Below are 22,592 nucleotides of genomic sequence, written 5' to 3' on the forward strand. Positions count from 1 at the left end.
TTTGCCAAATTTTTGGCACTTGTCACATTTCTTCACCAACTCCTTGGCGTCTGCCTCAAGAGTAGGCCAAAACTAATGTCGTCTGGCTCTGATGGCTAGGGACCTGCCGCCTATGTGGGAGGCGCAGAATCCCGAGTGCAAGTCTTCGAGAACTTCCTTCCCCTTTTTTGGGGTGACACACTTCAACAAGGGGTTAAGAAACCCCACCTTGAAGAGTTCTCCGTTTCTCAACTCGAAGCTTGCAGCTCGCTTTTTCAGGACGGCTGCCTCCTGTGGCGAATCAGGAAGTGTTCCGTCTGAAAGATAGGCCCGGATGCCATCCATCCAGGTAGAGCTTCGGTCCAGAATTCCAATGTGATCTTCATAGATGCTTCTCTTTTCAAGAACTTCCCAAAAGACTGACCGAGGCGTATCATGGCAGGCGAAAGATGCCAGTTTTGACAATGCATCCGCCTGGTTGTTTTCCGACCTAGGCACTTGATTCAGCCGGAATTCCTCAATTGCCCCGGCCTCTTCTTTGACTGCCTGAAGATATTTGATCATAGCCGGATGAGTTGCCTCATAGCTTCCCTCATACTGGCTAACGACCAATTGGGAATCAGAGTAGGCGTCAATTTTCATGGCCCCTGCCGCCTTACACATACGGATGCCAGCTAACAGGGCTTCATATTCCGCCTCATTATTAGAGGCCTGAAACTTGAAGCGTAGTGCATATTCAAATCTGTCTCCTTTAGGAGACTCGTAGATTACGCCTGCACCACAGTCGTTCTTTGTAGAGCTCCCGTCTACATACACTTTCCAAACCTGATCAAGATTATCCGGAGCCACCGGACGGGTCATTTCAACAATGAAGTCGGCAAACGCCTGACCTTTCACTGCCTTTCTTGGTTCGTAAGTGATTTCAAGGCTTTGCATTTCAATAGCCCATTTCAACATTCTCCCGGATGACTCCAAGGTAGACATTGGCCGCTTGAGTGGCTGGTCGGTGTAAATCACCACCGGATGTGCCAAAAAGTAAGGCTTCAGTTTTTTGAATGCCATATACAAAGCAAGGCCAAATTTTTCAACCATGGGGTACTGGAGTTCAGCATTTTTGAGAACATGGCTAATGAAGTAAACCGGGAGCTGCACGCCGTCTCGCTCAGCAAGGAGAACGACACTGAGGGCATGATCTGAGACGGCTAAATACATGTACAACGTCTCCCTAGGAAAAGGACTGACCAACCTAGGTAGAGAATGCAAATGTTCTTTCAACTTCTGGAATGCCGCCTTAGCATCATCCCCCCATTCAAACCTGGTCTTCTTCCTGATTGCTTGGAAGAAATAAAGGCATTTGTCGCCTGACCGACTGAGGAACCTTCCCAAGGCGGCCAGGAAACTAGTGAGTCTCTGAACTTCCTTGACAGAACGAGGTGACTTCATGTTAATCACCGCCTGTATCTTTTCGAGGTTAGCCTCTATCCCTCTTTGATCAATCAGGAATCCGAGAAACTTCCCAGACTCAACACCAAAGATGCATTTCTTTGGATTCAACATGACCTTATGCCGCCTGAGGGTGGTGAATGTTTCTCGGAGATCAGCAAGGTGATCCGTCTGTAGCTTGGATTTGACTATCATGTCATCAATGTACGCCTCCACATTCCTCCTAATTTGATTAATGAAGACCGTATTAATCATCCGCTGGAAAGTGAAAGGCGCGTTTTTCAAGCCAAACGGCATCACAATATAACAGAACAACCCTTGATCAGTGACGAAGGCCGTCTTCTCTTGATCCTTTTTCCACAGGGGTATCTGATGGAAGCCGGCGTAGGCATCCATAAAGCTCATCAAGGTGTGGCCGGCTGTAGAGTCGACCAGACTGTCGATCTTTGGAAGCGGGTAACTGTCCTTTGGATACGCCTTGTTGAGGTATGTGTAATCAACACACATGCGCCAGGTCCCATTCGGCTTCTTGACAAGGACCACATTGGCCACCCAGTCGGGAAAATTACAAGGCCGAATGAACCTGGCGTCTAGCAGCTTTTTGACTTCGGCAGTTGCCGCCTGACTTCTTTCCTCGCCGTGGTTTCTTTTCTTTTGCCGGATAGGCTTCTTTTTGGGGTCCACGGCGAGTTTGTGGACAGCGAGATCCGGGCTGACGCCTGGCATCTCTTCCACTTCAAAGGCAAAGATGTCTTTGAATTCCTTCAGCAGGAGGTGCAAGATTGCACCCAAGGTAGCATGAGCAACCGTCCCAACCTTTACAGTACGCTCTGGACGGTTGTCATCCAGAACGAGATCAATGTTTTCACCAGCCGGTTGGGGACGGAGCTCATCTGACCGTTCACCGGTCAGTGATTGCTATTTTTTCTCTTTCTTCACCTCCACCAGCAGAGGTGCCTTTCTTTTCTTCCCGGCTACTGGTGGGACAGGTGCTGGGTCGGTATCCTTGACATTGTCAAGGTCTATTGGTTCCTGGCCGCCTAGGGCCATAATATCTTTGACGGCTGAGAGATAGTACTCCCGGGCCGTCTTCTGATCCCCATTTAAGGAACCAACAGAGCCATCATCCCTCTCATACTTGATGAGCATGAGAGACGGGATGATTACCGCCTTGGCTTCGTTGAGAGTTGGCCGACCAAGGATAATGTTGTAGGCGGTCAACTCCTCAACGACCAAGAATCTGACGACAATATGTCGTCCCTGGCCTTTCTCTCCCAGCCGGATGGGTAAGTCAATTCTCCCAGCTGGGTAGACCATCCCGCCCCCAAAACCAACCAGGGGGTGGGTGACCGGATGCATGCTGCTGACATTGTATTTTAGCTTTTGCAGGCACCGGAGGCTAATGATGTCTGATGAGTTGCCGGTGTTAATAAGGATACTTCCAACCAGCTGGTTGGCAACCTTACATTCAATGACGACCGGGTCATCATGCGGACAGCGGACGCTGCCCCTGTCCTTCTCAGTGATCAAGACGTCTGGGAAGGAGGTGCTTGCAGACGCCTGCTCATCATCATCCTTGTCCATCTTTCGAAGATGGCTCTTGGTGCCCCGGATGGTAGGCCCACCACAGGAGAACCCGTCTGCTATTGTGTAGACCGGCTCCTTGTCGGTATCCGAGCTACTAGCAGGCTGGGGGGTAGTCTTGGATGACTGACCCTTGCTCTTCTTTTTTGCCCCGGCTAGGGACTTAGAAATGTAGGACTTCAACATCCCCTTGTCGGCCAGACGGTCCAACGCCCATTGTAGGCTGAAGCAGTCATTGGTGTCATGGCCAACCTCCTCATGGTATTGGCAGAATTTGTTCTTGTTCCTTGATTGAATAGAACTTTTCATTGGATTCGGCTTCTCTAAGGACAGTCGGTCCTTAATTTCCATGAGGATGGAGTTGCAGTCCTTGTTAAACTCGTATTTAGGAACGTACGGTTTAAACTCTTTCTTTTTCTTTTGGGACGGCTGGTCAGAGTCATTAACCGCCTAGATTTCTTTTCTTTTCTTGCTCTCTTCTTTATTTTTGGCCGGCTGAGCAGGCCGGCTGTCTTTTTTCTTGTCGAACTTTTTGGAGTCCGACTGGTTACCAGGAAAGCAGAGGTCGGTAGCTTGAATGTAGCTTTCCGCCTCCCTCAAGGCCGCCTGTAAGGTGAAAGCCCCTTTTCTGACTAAGTCAAACTTAAAGGTCGACCCGTCTCTCAGACCCTTGAAGAAGTCTGTAAAAGCTACCTCATCAGACATTCCTTGAATATGAATTCTGATCAGATTGAACCGCCTGGCATATGAGCGCAGCCCTTCTCTCTCTCCCTACTTAACAGTGCTCAAGTCAAGGCTATTTTTCTTAGCATGGATGTTCATTGAGAAGTTGGAAGCAAACAGGAAGGCGAGCTTCCTGAAATTGTCAATGGACCTGGCTGGCAAGTTGCCAAACCATTGTTGGGCAATGCCCTTCAATGTAGCTGAGAAGCACTGACACTAGGTGTCATCATCCAACCCCTGTAGGTACATGAGGTTGGTGTATGCCATAAGGTGATCTTCCGGGTTGGTGGTACCATCATAGGTACCCACCAATACATTCTTACCCTTGGCCGGCTGTGCCGCCTCGGTTATCTCCCGGGTGAACGCAGAAGGTTGTTCACCCAGACGGAGCTGCCAGTCCAGTGGCTGGACATTTTGATATGCTGCCTGACCTCCGAAGAGAGCCGGCTGCATGAAGTAAGGGGGATACTGACCGTAAACCTGAGTAGGTACATACGGCACAGTTCCAATCATCCGAGGGCCAGAATGGACGGTATAACCACCCGTCTGGCTCTCATGCAGGGAGAGAGCATTTCTTGCAGAAGTATTGTTGAAGTTTTCAGGAAAGTTCGACGTTGAAGCCGACTCATACAGTTGTTGATTTCTCTTCCGGTTGATTATTTCCCGAACATTAAGAGATGACTTTTTACTTCCCACCAGCTGTTGGGTCCGGCGGGTATTATTGTTATTCCTCTTATGAAGAAGAATCTTGGACCAATCAATGGTCCCGGGTGCCTTCTCCTTTGGATGGGGAGTTGGCTGCCGATCTTTGACTGACTTCCCCTTTTCTAGAAGAGCCTTCTTGGTCGACTGACCTCTGCTTGGGCCAGCCCGGCTCTGGGTGATCAGCTCTTTAATCTCACCCTTGAAACTTGTCATGAACCTCATGAGTTCGTCTCGGGTGACAGGTGTTGATCCTGCGGCCGTATGGGTTTCCCCTTCCGGCTGCCCAGGGGGTCGACTTGTACCCGCCTGGGTGGCACCCCGCTCCGGAGTATCTTTGGGCCGGATGCGCTTGATTCTGAGAGAGCCATCATCAGCTGTAAAGGTTTCGACCTGAGGATCTTCATCCTCATGGTCTGTAAAGACTTCTGGGTCATCGCCCAGACGGTTAGGGGTACAGACTCTTGAACCATCTTCGAGGTACTCTCCCCACAGACGGCGCCAAATGTTTTAGGTGTTTTTGTCCCTCGGGAGAGTTACAGCATGAAGACTGATCCGGCGCGAGCTGTACCTGCAAAACAAACGGAGACACAAGTTGGGTGGTGCTCCGCCTCCGACGCGCAAGTTAGTAACTTGAAGGGAGAGAAAAAGGTGCGGAAATTTAGGTGGGTATCTGCTCGGATTCCAAGCTCAGATGTATCTATCACAGGGACTGTTTGTAATAAATGGTAAAACGTGCTCCCAAAAAGAGGGAAATCTCCCTATTTATAGGGTCCTGGGGATTTGGGCCCCTGATTAGGTCACTGAACCTTAATCATTGGTGGGCTGCGCCGCTTTGCGGCTTTTGCGGGATTTGGGCCTGAAGGCCACCATTTTCCCCCTAATTTCTGGAGTGACACAGGGATTGGTCCACTTTGGGCCAACTTGAGGCTGACACGTGTCAACCTCTGATTGGACCACGTGGCGGGGTAAAATTACCCTAAATAGCGGGTACAACTTAAAATCCACCCCCGCCCCATCACCCATGGCGGGTATGATTTTTATCCTCATCCCCGCCCCACCACCCGCCAAACCGAGACCCATCCCTAATGGGGCGGGGATGGGGCGGGTCTCCTACTTGACCCGCCCCACTGACATCCCTACCTATTTGGCAATTACTGCCGCGAAATAAAAAACTTGCAAATTACTATTGCAAAAAAATTTAAGAATTTGCTATTACTACTAGACTTCACTTTAGGCCAATTACTAGGTTAGGTCCTATGCCATGCACGGTAATTTTCAATAACTATTTTTAAAAGTAACATTGTATAATATTGTTTTAACTTCCATATGTTATATTCATATCAATTGAATATTGAAAATCTACAAAAAAAAATTACAGGAAAAATTACACTAAAAATAATCCATATGTGTTGTTCTTGACATGTATTATTGAAGTATCTATACAGTACTAATGGATTGAAAATATAATCATAATCAAGGAAATAAAAATAAATAAATAAATAAAGCATCATTTGATGATTTGATATTCGCATTTCGTTATTTAAGCTTGTAACTTCGTTCTATTACATAATTTAAAACAAAATAAAAAAAATATATATAATCTTGTTTTAATAAACGTACATAGTACCTAATATGTCTTTCCTACCAAAAATAGTCCATAACAAATTATGTTAAGACTTAAGAATTTATACTTACTTTTTTTTGCTTAAGTTTATGATTCTCAGTCTGTTTTATTTTGGAAAGAATCATCAAAATCTTTTCTTACACTTTGTAGGAAATTAATATAATACTTTATATATTTAAAAAGATTTTTTTCTTAAATATTTTTTTTTAAAAAAAAAAACTAAGGACACACCAGGAGATGACACGTGTCATTGCTGGTGTGTCTTTTAGTATATAGTTATTGATGACGTCACCTTCCCCCCTTAACCAACGTTTAACCCTAGTTAAGCAATAAAACGATAAAAAAAAATCCCTCCTAACCTAAGGTTACCCAATTTACCCAACATTCTTTTCTCTTTCATAGCTTCACTTTAAACCTTTACATTCAACCTCCATTAAAGAACACTATGCACTTTGACCCTTCTAATCTTCTTCCTAAATTATCTTTGATACAAGACTTCATAATTAAAGCCTTCACAGTTGCATTTCTATCCTATCGAACTTGTCAAATAACATATTATGCTTAATTCAAAGAAAAAAAATACAAAAGCCCTATGTTAATCAACAAAAATAATAATCCATAAACCCTAAATTGCAAAAACCCTAAAATTTGAAAACGAATTTGTTTGAGGCGAATTACACATGTGTCTGGAGCAATTGGAGAATAGATGAGAGGAATAATTAGTGTCAATTTTGGAGCACGAAGCTTGAAGGGACTTTAGCAATAGTGAAGGAGGAAGATCAATAAGAGAGAAAGAAAGGAAAAGGGGGTTAGTTAGGTTAGTTTGCTAGGGTGACCATGGGTTGGGGATTTTATTTTTCTTTTTTTAGGGTCATTTAAATGCTTAATTAAGGGTTAAACGTGGGTTAAGGGAATAAATGACGTCATAAATAATCTATGTTTCAATTTTTTAATATTTATATATATATATAGGGGAGGGATCTGGTAAGAACCCCTCCTTATATAAGAACCCTATTTATATAAGAACCAATCTCAGCCGTAGGATTAGATTGGGATGAGCGGTCAGGATTAAAACAAAATAAAAACCACTTTAATCTTTCAAATAAAAACGTAACCCATGACTTTCTCTCTCTTTCATAATTGTCCATGACTTTCTCTCTCCTCAAACTCCCAAAAGCTGCCATTGATGCTGCAATTCAAAGGTTTTTCAACGATTTTCCTTCAATTTTCCGCATAAGTTCTACGACATTAATAATGAAGCAAGTTAAATTGTTTAATCAAAGTACTAATTTGTTCGTCAATTTTGTATGATTGATTTCGTCATTCTTTTGCGATATTTGGCGATTTTATGTTAGATTTCTATTTGATTTCAAGAAAATAATATTTTTTAGATTTCTTCGTTTTTCTATTTAAACTTATTCATTTTTCATGGTTTGATTTTTGTGCGATTTTTTTTGGGGCGATTTTTTTGGTTGTTGATGTCGTTGTTGTGTGGGTACTTCTATTGTTTTGTGGCTGCTATGGTGGTGTGAATTTGGTGGTGATTGTTGGCTGTGATTGGTGGCAGAGGAATGAGAAGGTTGGTGATGTTGGCAGAGGTGGAGGGTTTTGCGTGAGGGAGCAGCAGGGGGTAGGCCGAATTGGGTGGCTGTGAGTGAGGGGTGTGGATTGGAGATGCGGTGTAGGATAAGAGAGGGCGTGGTGAAGGTTTAGTGGCTGAGCAGCAAGGGAGAACATAAAAAAAAAATTAGAGCACAGGTTTAGAACATAGGATAAATTTAGAACATAGGGGAAAAAAATTAAAGCACATGTTTAGAACATAGGAAAAAAAATTTAAAGCACATGTTTAGAACATAGGAAAACATTTAACATAGATAAAAAAAAAATTAGAACAAAAGAAAAAATTTTAGAACATATGCAAAAGAAAATTTAAAACATTTGAAAAAAAATTAGAACATAGGCCGAAGAAATCAAAATATAGAACATAGGTAAATTTAGAACATAGGCTAAATAATTAAAAAAAATTAAAGGCACAGGTTTAGAACATAGGAAAACATTTAGAACATAGACAAAAATACAATTTAGAACATCAGAAGAAATGAAGAGTATACGTTTAGAATAAAGGAAAAAAATTAGAACATCGGAAAAAAAATATTAGAACATAGGAAAAAATTTTAGAACATAAAAATAATATTTAGAACATAGGAAAAAAATAATATTTAGAACATAGGAAAAAAAAATTAGAACATAGGTAGAAAAATTTAGAACATAGGAAAATAGAACTTTAGAACATAAGTAGACTAAATTTAGAACATAGGAAAATAAAACTTTAGAACATAAGTAGTAGACTAAATTTAGAACATAGAAAAATAAAACTTTAGAGCATAAGTAGACTAATTTTTTTTTTTTGACGAGAAGTAGACTAAATTTAGAACATAGGAGTAGGCAAAAAAAACTTCAGAACGTAGGAAAATAAAACTTTAGAACATAAGTAGACTAAATTTAGAACAGGATAATAAAACTTTAGAACATAAGTAGACTAAATTTAGAACATAGGAAAATAAAACTTTAGAACATAGGAGTAGGCAAAAAAAAACTTTAGAACATAGAAAAAGAATATTCTGCCTATGTTCTAAAGTACGTAGTATGATTATACGAATCTTTTTTATATTCTCGGTCATGCTTTAGAACAAATTCAGTCAATTTTAGAACAAATTTAGTATATTTTAGAACATATGCTAAACCTATTAGCTCAATTGGCAGAGCACTATGCAAATGCATAGAAGATGTAGGTTCGATTCCTACATAGGTTAACTCTAAAAATAATTTCAAAAAGAAAATTAAATTAGCACTAAGTTATATTTTGTACAAGAATAAATTGGTTGATCGAAATGATTAACGACTATGGAAACTTTGTTACAACTTAATTCACATACAAACTCTTGTCTCCACACTATGAAAATGAACCTACGTGGGATTCGAACCCACATCTTTTGCGCATTTGCACAATGCTCTACCCGTTGAGCTAGTAGGTTGATGTATTTAAAGTATTCGAACTAAAAAAAATTACAAAAAAGATAGACATTAAGTTTGCTTATACTGTCATTAGTAGTCCTTTAGTGCACATTTTGGGAGGGCAAGGACTATCCCATGTTAAGACTAGTACTAACCAAGCAAGCTTTAAGACAGACATTACGTTTGCTTATACTGTCATTAGTAGTCCTTTAGTGCACATTTTGGGAGCGCAAGGATTATCCCATGTTAAGACTAGTACTAACCAAGCAAGCTTTGACAAAAATATGACTAACAAATAAGGGTAATGCTTAAATAAGAAAGTATACTCATGATTGATATGCATATTATGTGAGGTTGTTCGAGAAGAGTACACTTGTAGTGCTCATATGATATGCATAAGTGATGATATAGTATGCCCAAGTATGCAAGTAATCAAAATCATATTCTATTTTTAACCCTAGATTTCACAATAATAAATTATTTAAAGTTGCAGCTAATTCAAAAAAATCAACTTATGACATAAAAACATTCATTTAGATGCAAAAAGAACTATATTTGTTCAAACTTGCAGTCGATTTAAGGACTCAACTTCATAATAAATACTACCATACTAAATAGTCCTTGCTAGAAAATGCTTAACAGCCAAAAAGATATAGATCAATCTTTACAACATAAAGATCAAACTTTTGAACAGAGGGAAAATTTAGAACATATAGAATAACTTTGGAACATAGAGAGAAAACTTTAGAACATAAAGAAAAACTTAATAACATAAAATGATAAACTCTAAAATATATAAGCTAAACTTTAGAATATATATAGTAAGCTCTAGAACATAAAGAGTAAATTTTAGAATATTAAAGATTAACTTTAAAACATAAAAGGATAAACTTTCGAACATAGTGGATTTGATCCTATGAACAATAACTAAATGGGATCCCAATAAGGCAACAAATTAACCAAGGTCTATCAAAGGTTGTACTTTTCTAAAAAAAAAAACAAAAATTATATGATGAAATTAAAATTATAAACCTGAATTGAGATCAACAACGATATTAAAATTACAAACAAAATCAACATTCAAAAAAATTGCAAAGTAGAAATTAGAATGAACCAAGCAACCAAACCAAGAGTATGTAATTTTGACAACCAAACTAAGCAATCAACCTTAGTATTATATTTAAACAAGATCTGGAATGATTAGAACAAAAAGAAAAACAAGCAAATCAAACTGAAGAACAAAAAAAACGCAAAAAAATCGATCAAAAGAAAACAATAATGAAAAACTACACAATCGATTGAAATTGAATAAACAAAACTTGATATTCAACACAAAAATCAATGAAATTATAATTCGAATCAAACATAAATTCAATAAAAAAAATTATAGAAATTATAAGATTGATAAATAAACCCTAATTTAACATCATACCTTTAAAATAACACCATAACAAAAAATTTGTAAAAATTGATGATGATAATCAATGATATGTTGTAATATATCAATAATTTACACAGATTTTATGAAGATTTTGAAGAAACTTGTATGATTTTGGGGGGAGATTAGAGGGGAAAATGTTGAGAGAAAAGAGAAAGATAGTTGTAAGAAGAGACAGAAAGTGTGCGGGGAGGCAAAAAACAAAGAAAATATCAAATTGTTAGTTAGTTGCTGAAAATTACGAAATTGCCATTACTAAAAGTGTGTTTTGTGCGGTTAGATCAAAGGAAATTAACGGTGCAGATAATTTTCTTAATATCAAATGATAATATTACTAATTTAAACTGAAAAATCTCATTCGCCAATTTTGGTTATGTGTTATTTAAATTATTTAATTCTAAAAAAAATTTAATATTCTCGTATTTAATTGGCTACCACTAAAATTTATAATCCTACATGGCGAGCTGAAAAAATTAAATCCTACGTGGCTCTCTAAAAATTCGGGAAAAAAAACTCCCCTTTAAATATATACTCCCTCCGTTAATAGTTATGTGCAACTTTGGAGGGAATAACGGATACCAATGCAAAAGATGGAGGGCAAAGATTAGAGGGAGATAAGGGAGGTAATTAATAAAAGTGGAGAGAGACAGTTGGTCGTCCCCCCCCTGCAAATATGGAGGGGAAATCTGATTTGTTTTGGAGGGGTTTGTTTTCCCCATCAATTTTTTACAAAAAATTTGAATTTGGGAATTTTAAAATTCCCTCTAACTTCTTTTTTTTTAAAAAAAGGAAGAATACATTCCCAAATTCTGATCTTCCCTTCAGCATTTATGAGGCTTATAAATACCAGCCTCCACTATTCATGAAGCATTCAATGCTTCTCATTAATTACAGAACCATGTTTTTTCAAAAGATTGTTCAAATCATCCAAAAGTTAGAACTAATTACACCCGTTCAGCCCACATTAACCCCAAAAAATTACACCTAATCTAAAATTAGTGCTATACATAATTAGTCTTCAAATCAGTATTGCGTAATGTGAGGACAGCTTCATCTCCTCAAAAATCTTCATCAGCCACCCCCACACCATCTAAAGCAATCTGCAAGTTGAAACAACAAACAGAAGACATGGAAGACATAGATGATGATCTTTTTTTCAACATTGATCAATTAATCACATAGGAAGAAATGACATATCTGTACTTTGAGCATGAAGAACAGATGCAAGTGCAGACTTTGAGGCATACAACTCAGAAAATGAAAACATGCAAGAAGAGGAAGACTCAAGCATGCACTACAACAATCAAACTCAGCAAGATGAAGCTCAAGCATCATTGTTTGCAGAAGGGACTCTCCAACCAAACAGAATACAACTCAACATGCATCAAAAGAGAGATATAGTTGATGCAATGCTGCTGAAAATGCAAGATGGTAACTTACCTAGAGGCTACAAGATGAAATTATTAGTCAAATTCAAGGTTCACAAATCAACAATCACAAGAATTTTCACAGAAATAAAAAGGCAAATGGCAGAAGGGAATTTGATTGATGTCAGGTCCAAAAATATAGGGAGGACAGGTCAAAAGCCAAGGGAATTCTTTGATGAATTCCTACAGTCAGTTCCATTACACTTAAGGCAGACAGATTGATCATATGCTGCAGCACTGAATATTTCACATGTAACTCTTCATTATTTGAAGAAAAAGGGAAGGCTCAGAACTCACACAGCAAGCAGTAAGCCAGCACTGACATCATATCACAAGGTTGTTAGAATGAAATGGGTTTTGTCTCACATAAACCTAATCCAAGGTAATGAGAACCCCACATTTGAGGACATGCAATATACCATACACATTGATGAGAAATGGTTTTATCTCAACCCAAATAAGAGGAGATTCTATTTGCTACCAAGTAAGGAAGATCCCTATATGGCTCAACAATCAAGGAGGTTCAAATTAAAAGTTATGTTCATGGCCATTATTGGGAAGCCTCTGTATGGGAGAAATGGGGAACTCCTATATGATGGGAAGTATGAGATATTCCCATTCACACAACAAGAAATGGCAAAGAAGTCAAGTAAAAACAGACCAGCTGGCACATTGGTCACTAAAGCCACTCAAAATGTGAACAGAGAGGCAATAAGACACATGTTATTGAACAAGGTCATACTAGCTATAGTGTCAAAATGGCTAGAAAGTGTGCCAAAAAATGTGGTCATACAGTGGGATAATGTAAGGCCACATCAAATACCAACAGATGAAGAGTTCATTGCAGCAACACAAGCACATGGATTTAACATTTAGTTTGTGTTCCAACCAGCACAATCACCAGATTTGAATGTATTGGATTTAGGTCTATTCAGATCAATTCAATCTTTGCAATATCAGTCTTTTCCTAAGAATGTAGATGAGCTAGTTGAAAAGGTTATTGAGTCTTATAACACTTTCAAACCAAAAGTAAACAAGTACATTTGGGTGATGATTAAGATACTCAAGGCAGAGGGAGAGAACAAGTACAAAATTCCACATGTGAACAAGAAAAAACTAGAGAATCTTGATATTATGCCAAATCTGATTGAAGTGGATAGGAAAATAGTTTTGGATGTTGTAGAGTACCTGAACACAATGTTTAGGCCAGCACCCTAAGGAAATCATGAGGCAGAAATAGAAGACATGGAGGTAGGTGCAGACTTGTTACAGAGAGACACAGAAGACAACCAAACACTGCCACACATAACCACTTAGGAGCCTATAATGCTAGGTTTTATTTCTCCTTTGTTTAGTTCTTTTTTTGTAGGAAAAATTGACGTTTTCTACCAACGAAAGCACCTTGAGTCACATTTGCTACCCGTTTAAAATTTTATTTTATAAAACTACCACCCATATCCCAAAAAAATATATATTGCTACCACTTAACAAATCTGTTAAGTTTCTGTTAAGTGGAACCCAATATTGCATTAGATAATTTAATTTATTAAAGTGGGACCCAACACCATTTTCTCTCTCCTGGTGTAACAATGGCGGCCGAGAATTTGCTTGGTTTTATGAGTACCAAATTCAAAAATGGCAGCCACCATTATCATCTAACAATTTAACAAAAACCCCAACTCACATTAGAAAATTGAAGACTCAAAACCATGATTTCAGCAAAAATTGCTCAAATTTCACGAAGATTTAAGATGCCCAGATGAAAATTGAAGCAGATTTCACATTTTCAACCCATAAATCAGCTTTTTTTCCGCCAAAAAAAAATGTGGGAAATCATCCGAACTCTGCTGCAATCTTACATTCAAAGAAAAACCCAGAAAAATTCGAATCTTGTTGAGTAAATTTTGGGTAGTAGTAATTTAAATAAATCTAAACCATAATGAGCTAGGGCGAGGAGCGATTAAGAGGGTTAAGGAGGAGGGGTTTTTCTGGGTTTTGTGTGAGGGAAAGGGGATCGTGGTTTAGGGGCTAGGAGAGAAAGGGTGGTGTCGCACGAAAGGGGAGAAGGTGGTGCGCCGGCCACGGGAAGAGATTTGCGGCGTCGCCTGGGTTAGGGGTAGTTGGAAGGGGGGACATGGAGGAGGTAGGGTTTGCCAGCGTTGGGGGAATGTATGGACGCCGGCAAGGGTGTTGAGGAGGGTGGAAGAAGGGTGTTTGGGGATTTATTAATTTTTTTAAGTTTTTTTTTTTAATAAAATAAATTATTATTTAATGAAATATTGGGTCCCACTTAAGGGAACCTTAACGGATTCTGTTAAGTGGTAGTAATATATAATTTTTTAGGATTTGGGTGGTAGTGATGTAAAATAAAATTTTAAACGGGTAGCAAACGTGACACAAGGTGTTTTCGCTGGTAGCAAATGTCAATTTTTCCTTTTTTGTACCAATCAATAGGTGGTTAGGTGTATTTTGTATGTCGGTAATTGAAACAAACATCAAAGGCAGTGATGGTTTAGTTCTAATGCACATGTAACATGCTTTTTGTAGCCATATTTTGAATGGAATGAAAATGGGAATAATACTTAAGTTAATGAAACCATTAGGAGATAATTTTTTTAAAAACACAACTCTTCAAACATGGTTACCTCAACATCAATCAATATGTACTGATTGGTGGAGCAAAACCTTTGTTCAAAAAGTATTTCATAGGAATCCCTTCATCATTTGGATTCCACTTCAAGTTTGTAGTCAATTAAAAGGGGGGACCAACCATATCCACAACAAGAACCATAAAAAGGGAACTCCATTACACAATGTTCTCTACAATATGATCATTGAGAACAATTTACACATAATTATCCAAAATCCAAAACAACAATTCATCATAAAGGCTCATCATTCAACAATCAAATCCAGCAACCAACACATAAGGCAACCAACACAAACACTAATCCAGCTAGTAGGGCCAAGACAACCAATATCATCCACCATAAATTACTCCACTAGTCCTCAACACCAGCCAACATCATCAAAATTAGCATAAATAAGCATCAAGATCAGAACAGATCCAGCATAAACAACCCACAAATAAAGGGGACTCATCAAAACAGAACAATTTAACCAACCACAATTGTGATAGATGGAGCAACATACTTGTTAAAATTGTTCTCTTCCAAAATGATCATTGAGAACATTATATGCAACACACAAGCCAAAATAGCATCATCATTCATCAATCATATTCCCTTAAAGGCCATAACTAACTCAAAAAGAGTAATCAAACAGCAACTACAACAAAGGCCATTACCACACAACATAACCCAGCATTCTGTCCATATTCCAACAAACTCAAAAAATAAATCAACCAACAAACACCCACAAACATAATCAACAACAATAATCAGCCAACCAACAACAACAATAATCAGTCAACCAAAAATAAATCCACCATACAAAATTTGTCATACTACATACTCCAACAACAATAATCAGTCAACCAACAACACCCACAACCATAATCAAGGCCAAAATACAACAGATCCAAGAATTTATCCACAACCCAAAAGAATCATATACCATACTCCAACAACAACAATCAATCAACCAATAGAACCCACAAACAGCATCACTCAACAGCCAAAATAAACCATTAAATAGGGACTTAGCAACAAAATAACCAACACACAATCACACACAAACACCAGATCAATTCACCACCATACACAAGCATCAATAAAGAGGGATTCAAATAATTTAAGAAATAAGTTAGGGTTAGGAATCGTTACGAGAGCAGTCACTCAGAGGGTTGAACCCTAGGGTTCATCCGCCTCACATAGCAGTGCACAACAGGGACAGAACAAGAGCCAGCTTCAGGTTCCTTGGAAGGAGGTGCCTCATCAAGCTCCTCATCAGATGATAGGACGATGAGCTCCTCATCGGGAAGCCCACACATCCTTCTCAAAGCAACACGCGCCGCCTTCCGAGTAGCACGCACCTTGTAGGGAGGCCTTTCCCTCTTAGATCTAGGTTTTTTTAAAGCCACAACACTCCCCTCTCCACTCTCAGCAACCAGATCTACAAGGGCCTCAGAGAAATCGAGTGACTTCCTACGGGACTCACCTTGTCCCTTCTCCCTCTTTTGTTTTTCTTCCTCGTCAATACTTTTTAGGACTTGTCCCAAAGCTCTGTAGGTGTATAAGGTACAGTAGGGACCCGTTTTGCTTGACTCATTAAAACGACGAGGGAAGGGAGAACCAGTCTCAAAGCAGTGGATGAGATACTGGATCAGATTCTCCTCTCCTTTGTCGTTGGTAGCCATGTACACATCCTTCAAATGATCCAAGTTAACCATTGTTGAGAGGGGACTCGTGTTTGAGAAAGATCGAAGGAGAGAAGAATAGATTTGGAGAGATGAAGTGGGAAATCGAAGAAGAAAAGGAGAGAGCAAACGCCAAATGAAGAACTAGGGTTCATCTGGAGAAATCTCCAGAAGAAAAAGAGGAGCCCAAACATCGTCATAAATTTTAGGTAGTTGGGGGATGTGATTAAATGAAGAGAGTTGGGGGGAATTGGGGTAATAAATGGAGAGAGTCATTAGATTATGGAATGTGATTAGATTAGGTTAATGTAATTAGATTAGAATAAGGGCAAAGATTAAAAAATAAAAAAATGGTTAAGTAAGGGTAATATCGTAATTTCAGGATTTTTTTAAAACTAAAAATAGAAAGAAATCAGATAGTTGCACATAATACAAAATATCCTGAAAAGGCAAAAGTTGCACAAAACAATTAACGGAGGTAGTATATTAGATTGAAGTCTGGTAGTAAAATAAATTCTAAAATATTTTTTACGATAATATTCAAAAATTTTAAATTCATAGTAGCAATTTTCAAAATTACTTAAGCGGTAGTAATTGACAAATTTTCCTTTTTTTTTAATAAAATCCCCAAGGGCAACTAGATTTCATTCATATTAATATCAGAGTTGAGAAGAGATACAATGCAATCCGGGAAATCCGACAACCAAAGGCGTCTACCTATGCACCACGAACTCATGTGAGCAAGTTCGTGTGCAACCTTATTTCCTTCTCTGCGAATTAAATTAAAAGACACACTAACAAAGGATCGACAAACATGATAAATATCATCAAATATAATATGAAGAGAGTTGCCACCCCTTTCTTTTGATTTCAACGCGTTCATAAGGCCAAGACAGTCACCTTCCACAATCACCTTGCGAAACCCGTACTCTGCTGCTGTTCTCAGGCCAAGCAAAACCGCCATAGCTTCTGCAACTTCTGGCTGCCATCGTTCTTCTCTACCCCACGTTGCTGCCAGAAGAGCAGTTCCAACATTGTTCCTCATAACAGCTCCCACCGAGGATCCTAACCCCTCCAACACCTCAGCATCGACATTAAGCTTAACCAACTCTCCACCAGGAGGCTGCCAATGCTGCCTAGCAGCACTACCTCCCCCCACCGAACCCCTTTCCTCTCCTTATAGATCCCCCATCAGTTTGTCAATGAACTTCGCCACGCTACAAGAATCACATTGCTCACCCTCAAACAACCATTTATTACGGGCATTCCAGACAGACCAGCAAACAGTCATAAACCTACCATGCTCCTTCCTCGTCAACTGATCTAAACAAGATAAGGCCATGTCTCCAAAATTTAGATAAGGACCTTGAAGACTCACCACAAAACCACAAGTATCCCAGATTAGGCGTGCTAGAACACAATCCCTTAGACAGTGCAACTCAGATTCCTCCTCTACCTGGAAGAGAGAGCAGATTGGAGAAATGTTTGTCATCCTCCTATGCAAGCCCTTAGCAGTAGGCAACGCACCACAACAGGCACGCCAAAAAAACATCTTGATCCGGGGTAAAGTGACAACATGCCAAAGTTTCATCCACGTGTTCGACGGACTAGAAGAAGAAGGCATCACCTCTCCATTTGAATCACCAAATATAGCACGATATGCAGAACGAACCGAATAATCCCCATTCTTCTCGAGATCCCAACACCACGTATCATTCGGAAGTCGAAAACTGATTGGAATACTAAGAATGCGATCTCTCTCAAAAGGAAAGAACAAATCGTTGATTAAACTCACATTCCATTTGGCCGTCAGCAGGTGGGTTAAGTCACATACCATCAATTCTTCACTAGCATTGCCCCTAGGAGAAATAATTCTCCTATTTTGAGTACCAGGAATCCAAGGATTGTTCCAAACCGAGATGTTTAGTCCATCCCCCACACGCCATCTCACACCACGATTGACAACCCATTTGACACCCCAAATACCGCGCCATGAATAACTCGAATTACTCCCCAATTCCGCACACAAATACTCCCCATTCGCATAATACTTTGCCTTGAGAACCTGAGCAACTAAACTATCCGGAAATGCCATGAGTCTCCAAGCTTGCTTAGCTAGGAGTGCCGAGTTAAACAATTTATAATCACGAAGTCCAAGACCCCCCAGCAGCTTTAGGCTCGCACAACTTCTTCCAAGCCAACCAATGTATTTTACGCTCACCTTGATTTTGACCCCACCAAAAATTTGCCACCAAAGAACGCAATTCATCACAAAAGGAGGATGGAAATTTAAACACACTCATCGCATAGGTCGGAATAGATTGGGCCACGGCCTTAATCAAAACTTCTCAACCCGCCTTAGAAAGAAATCCCCCCTTCTACCCTTGAAGTCTCTTCAACAACTTCTCCCTAACACCCTTCGTAAGCACTCTCTTAGACCTACCAATAACTGTAGGTAGCCCTAGATATTTATCATGGATATCCACAACATTCACACCCAACCGACTAGCAAGAGCCTCCCTTCTTTCTGATGGGACACCCTTACTAAAACTCACCGTAGTCTTCCCTAGATTCACCATTTGTCCCGAGGCCGACTCATAAATTTTCAGAGTGTCCCGAATAGTACATATTCACTTCCTCCATACTTTCCTTAGAGAAAATAATACTATCATCGGCAAAAAGCAAATGAGAGATAGAAGGTGCTGACGGAGCCACCTTTATCCCATGTAATCCACCCTGTTCCACAGCTTTATTTAATAGGCCCGACAAAGCCTCAGCACACAGAATAAATAAATACGGGGATAGAGGGTCACCTTGTCGAATACCCCGAGACGGAGTAAACTCCCCTGAAGGTGCCCCATTTATAAGGACAGAAAATGATACTGAGGAAACACAATGCATAACCCGATCAATCCAGTTATCAGCAAAACCAAATTTGACCATTACCGCTCGCAGAAAATCCCATTCAACTCTATCATATGCCTTGGCCATATCAAGCTTCAGAGCCATCGAACCCCTATCACTTCCCGAACATTTCATATGGTGGAAAACCTCAAAAGCAACTAGAATATTATCCGTAATCAATCTTCCCGGAGTAAAAGAACTCTGGTTGACTGATGTAATCTCAACTAAAAAAGTCTTCAAACGATTGGCAAGAACTTTAGTAATCAATTTGTACACCACATTACGTAAGCTTATTGGCCTAAACTCTGTCATTTTCTCGGGATCTTTTATTTTTGGAATCAAAACAATGAAAGTATTATTTATTGACTCCGGGATTGCATTACCATTAATAATACCAAGAATTAAAGTAGTGACAGAAGGGCCAACAATATGCCAATAAGTCTGAAAAAACAATGGGAACATACCATCTGGACCAGGAGCTTTGAGCGGATGCATTTGCTTTAGAGCCGTATAAATCTCCCCTTCCGTATACTCTGCAGTAAGAATCCGAATCATGTCATCAGATACCCGTCGCTCAATACCCACCAAGGCTGCCTCGAAATCTGATGGGTTCGAAGAAGTGAACAGGTTCATAAAATAATCAACCGCCACCTTACTAATTCCCTCGTCATCACCCACTCTTTCCCCATCACCATTAACCAAAGATCGAATGCGATTTTTGGTCCTACGATTGGAAGTTTTCCTATGGAAAAAACTAGAGTTACGATCCCCCGAGTTGAGCCAAAGCACTCTAGACCTCTGGCGCCAATATATTTCCTCCATGTGCAATAATTCAGAGATCTCCTTCATCACTCTCCTACGCTCTATCACCCTATCAGCTGACCTTCCCCCTTTATTCAGTTGCGCTAGCTTCTTTCTTTTCTTTCTAATCTCCTTGAACACCTTGCTATACTCCTTATCACTCCAAGAAGCCAACAATTTGGCACAACATTTTATTTTACCATCAACGTTTGCACCACCAGTCAGCCAGGCTTGCTCCACCACCTCTTCGCACTTCGGGTTCTTGGTCCAAATTTGTTCAAAACGAAACAACTTTTCCTTGTTGACAGTGGGATTATCCTCATCACACAACAAAAGTTTGGTCGGTGAGTGATCCGACCATTCCCTTTCCAAGTGAACAAGTTTAGCTTTCGGGAAGCTCTCAACCCATCTATGCACCGCTAGAGCCCTATCCAATCTACATTGGACGTTATCATCTCCACTTTGGCCATTGCCATATGTAAATTCATAGCCCGAGAACGGAACTTCTTGTAAAGCACATGTATCAACAACTTCTCTAAAATTCTCCATCTGCCATAGTGCCCTATCACGCCCTCCTTTTTTCTCCGACTCTAACAAAATTTCATTAAAATCCCCTAGACACACCCAACGATCATCCCCTCTGCCATATAGCTCCCCTAATAGCTTCCACGAAAGATGCCTGTTTTGTACTTCCGGCCACCTATAGAATTCAGTCAGCCGCCATTCCTCCACCCCTCCGACTTTCCTAACCAACACATCAATGTGATGTATTGACATCGATCGTAGAGTCACATCCAAACCCTTCAACCAGAACATAGCAATGCCCCCAGACCTGCCACAGCTATCAATTGTCAAACCATCATAGTTAAGAAGTTTCATCCAAATTTTTGACATCTCAATACTACTCAGCTTCGTCTCCATTAGAAAAATGATATACGGGGCCTCTCTTCGGATCAAATTCCGAAGATTATTAACTGCAGGGGCGTTGCCCAAACCCCTACAGTTAAAGCTTAAGACACTCATTGAGCTAGGCGGGGTAGCTCATTGGTTACCGCCGCCAACCGCAATCCGTTTGAATTCCCATCAACCAAAGACTTTTTTGTAACACTCTCCATCTCCATCAAGTCATCCTTCCCTTCTCTATTTCGCTTCCCAAGAAGAACCTCCCCCTCATACTCCATTCTACACGCCTCCACACTTTGAACCCCCTTCCCCCATCTTCTACCTTTTTTCACATAATGTTTCCCTACTTTGCCTCCTTCTCCAGCTTTAAAAATTAAAACAGATGGCCTATCCCCTTCACTTTCATTCACCACATCCGTCCTCTCCCCCCTCCCCTCCTCCTCGTCCACCCCATTCAAGTCCCCTTCTCCCTCATTCCCACCATCCTTAGTCACTTCCAACACTTGAACACTCTGCTGTCCTGCCCCCTTCAACCCCCTATGCACCTCTGAAGCATCTGACATCCCACTCCCCACACTCCATTTCCCCAGGTAATTTTCTCCCTATATCCCCGAATCTATTAAACTTCTATTTAATGTTCGTGATTCCCCTTCCAGACTCCCATTCCCTTCCCCTGCCTTCCTAGTCTTCTGAGGTTTATGCGTAAAAATCAGAGCTTTCTTGGCTGCAGACTTGAGCTTTCCTACTTCTTCTTCTAGTCTAGCTCTCCCTTTACGAGGAGAAGCTCTAAGCCACAACCCCCATTACTTCTCATCCTCATCTTCGTCTTCTACTGTATTCGGGCAGTCTTTCTCTGTATGGCCCAAGATTCCACAGCCAAAGAAAAATGTAGAAAGTCGTTCGTATTTGATTTGAACAACAGTAACAATCCCCTTTTTATTTCGAATCTTCTGTATTCTGAGCAGAGGTTTCGATGTGTCAACCAAAACACGAACCCTTCGAGAAACATCCCATCCCAACTCATCCTGTTCAACCTTCAACACTATGCCAATCTTCTCAGCCACGGTTTTAATATCATTGTTCGAGCGACAGTCCAGCGGGAGATTGTATAGCCTCACCCAAAAAGGGAAAAATTTCAGTTCAATAGAGTCAGGTTGCTCATCCCCATGTATTTCTCCCATCAATAGCAATTGATTATCAAAGTTCCAAGGGGCACCATCCAATACCTTCTCCTTGTCACGCCAATGGAAAAATTGGATGATAAATAAGTTATTTTCAATTTTACGAAAGATTACATCACGCTTCAAGGCCCAAATTTGTTTCAAGGTTCTTTGAAGAGCCTCGAAATTATACGATCTCACCGTTAACAATTTTGCAACAATCGAAAAGGCCATTTTGCTTTCCTGGGTATTCGAACTGGAATCGCCGAATTCTGCAATCTCTTCCTCCTCATATGTTATTTTTAGACTAGACCACTTCTCAGTTAACTCTTCCGCCATCGATCACCGGTAAACACCCCGCAGTAGGGGAGTTAGGCTTGAACATGCAAGAGCACAACCTCAGACCTCCGCCGCAAGAAAGAAACCCTATTCTCCAAAGCGAGACTCTAAGTATTTTTGTAACAAATTTTCCTTTTTTGAATAAACTTAAAGCAAAGTAATTTTTTTTATAAACCGGTAGTAAATGTAAAGCAAGGTGTTTTTCTGGTAGCAAATGTCAAAATTTCTA

The 22,592-nt window shown here is 40.1% G+C and overlaps 2 protein-coding genes across 2 annotated transcripts; one reads left to right on the forward strand and one right to left on the reverse strand.

Moving 5' to 3' along the window:
• Positions 1-11,776: 11,776 nt before the first annotated feature.
• LOC110731119 lies at positions 11,777-12,814 on the forward strand. The gene is made up of 2 exons (XM_021910954.1): positions 11,777-11,942; positions 12,174-12,814. The coding sequence occupies exons 1-2, from the start codon at positions 11,777-11,779 to the stop codon at positions 12,812-12,814; spliced, it is 807 nt and encodes a 268-aa protein (XP_021766646.1).
• An 8,853-nt stretch (positions 12,815-21,667) lies between these two features.
• Positions 21,668-22,363, reverse strand: LOC110731120. Its single transcript, XM_021910955.1, has one exon. The coding sequence runs from the start codon at positions 22,361-22,363 to the stop codon at positions 21,668-21,670; it is 696 nt and encodes a 231-aa protein (XP_021766647.1).
• Between the last annotated feature and the right edge of the window lie 229 nt (positions 22,364-22,592).

Source organism: Chenopodium quinoa, unplaced genomic scaffold (genome assembly GCF_001683475.1).
Source record: "Chenopodium quinoa cultivar QQ74 unplaced genomic scaffold, ASM168347v1, whole genome shotgun sequence".
NCBI lineage: Eukaryota > Viridiplantae > Streptophyta > Magnoliopsida > Caryophyllales > Amaranthaceae > Chenopodium > Chenopodium quinoa.

Bases quoted from the DNA above. Each gene is read 5' to 3' on its own strand.
- LOC110731119 (XM_021910954.1), top strand. From the start codon at position 11,777: ATGCAAGAAGAGGAAGACTCAAGCATGCACTACAACAATCAAACTCAG. The intron at 11,943-12,173 runs GTAACTTACCTA...CATATGCTGCAG, and splicing joins GCTGCTGAAAATGCAAGATG to CACTGAATATTTCACATGTA.
- LOC110731120 (XM_021910955.1), bottom strand. From the start codon at position 22,363: ATGGCGGAAGAGTTAACTGAGAAGTGGTCTAGTCTAAAAATAACATAT.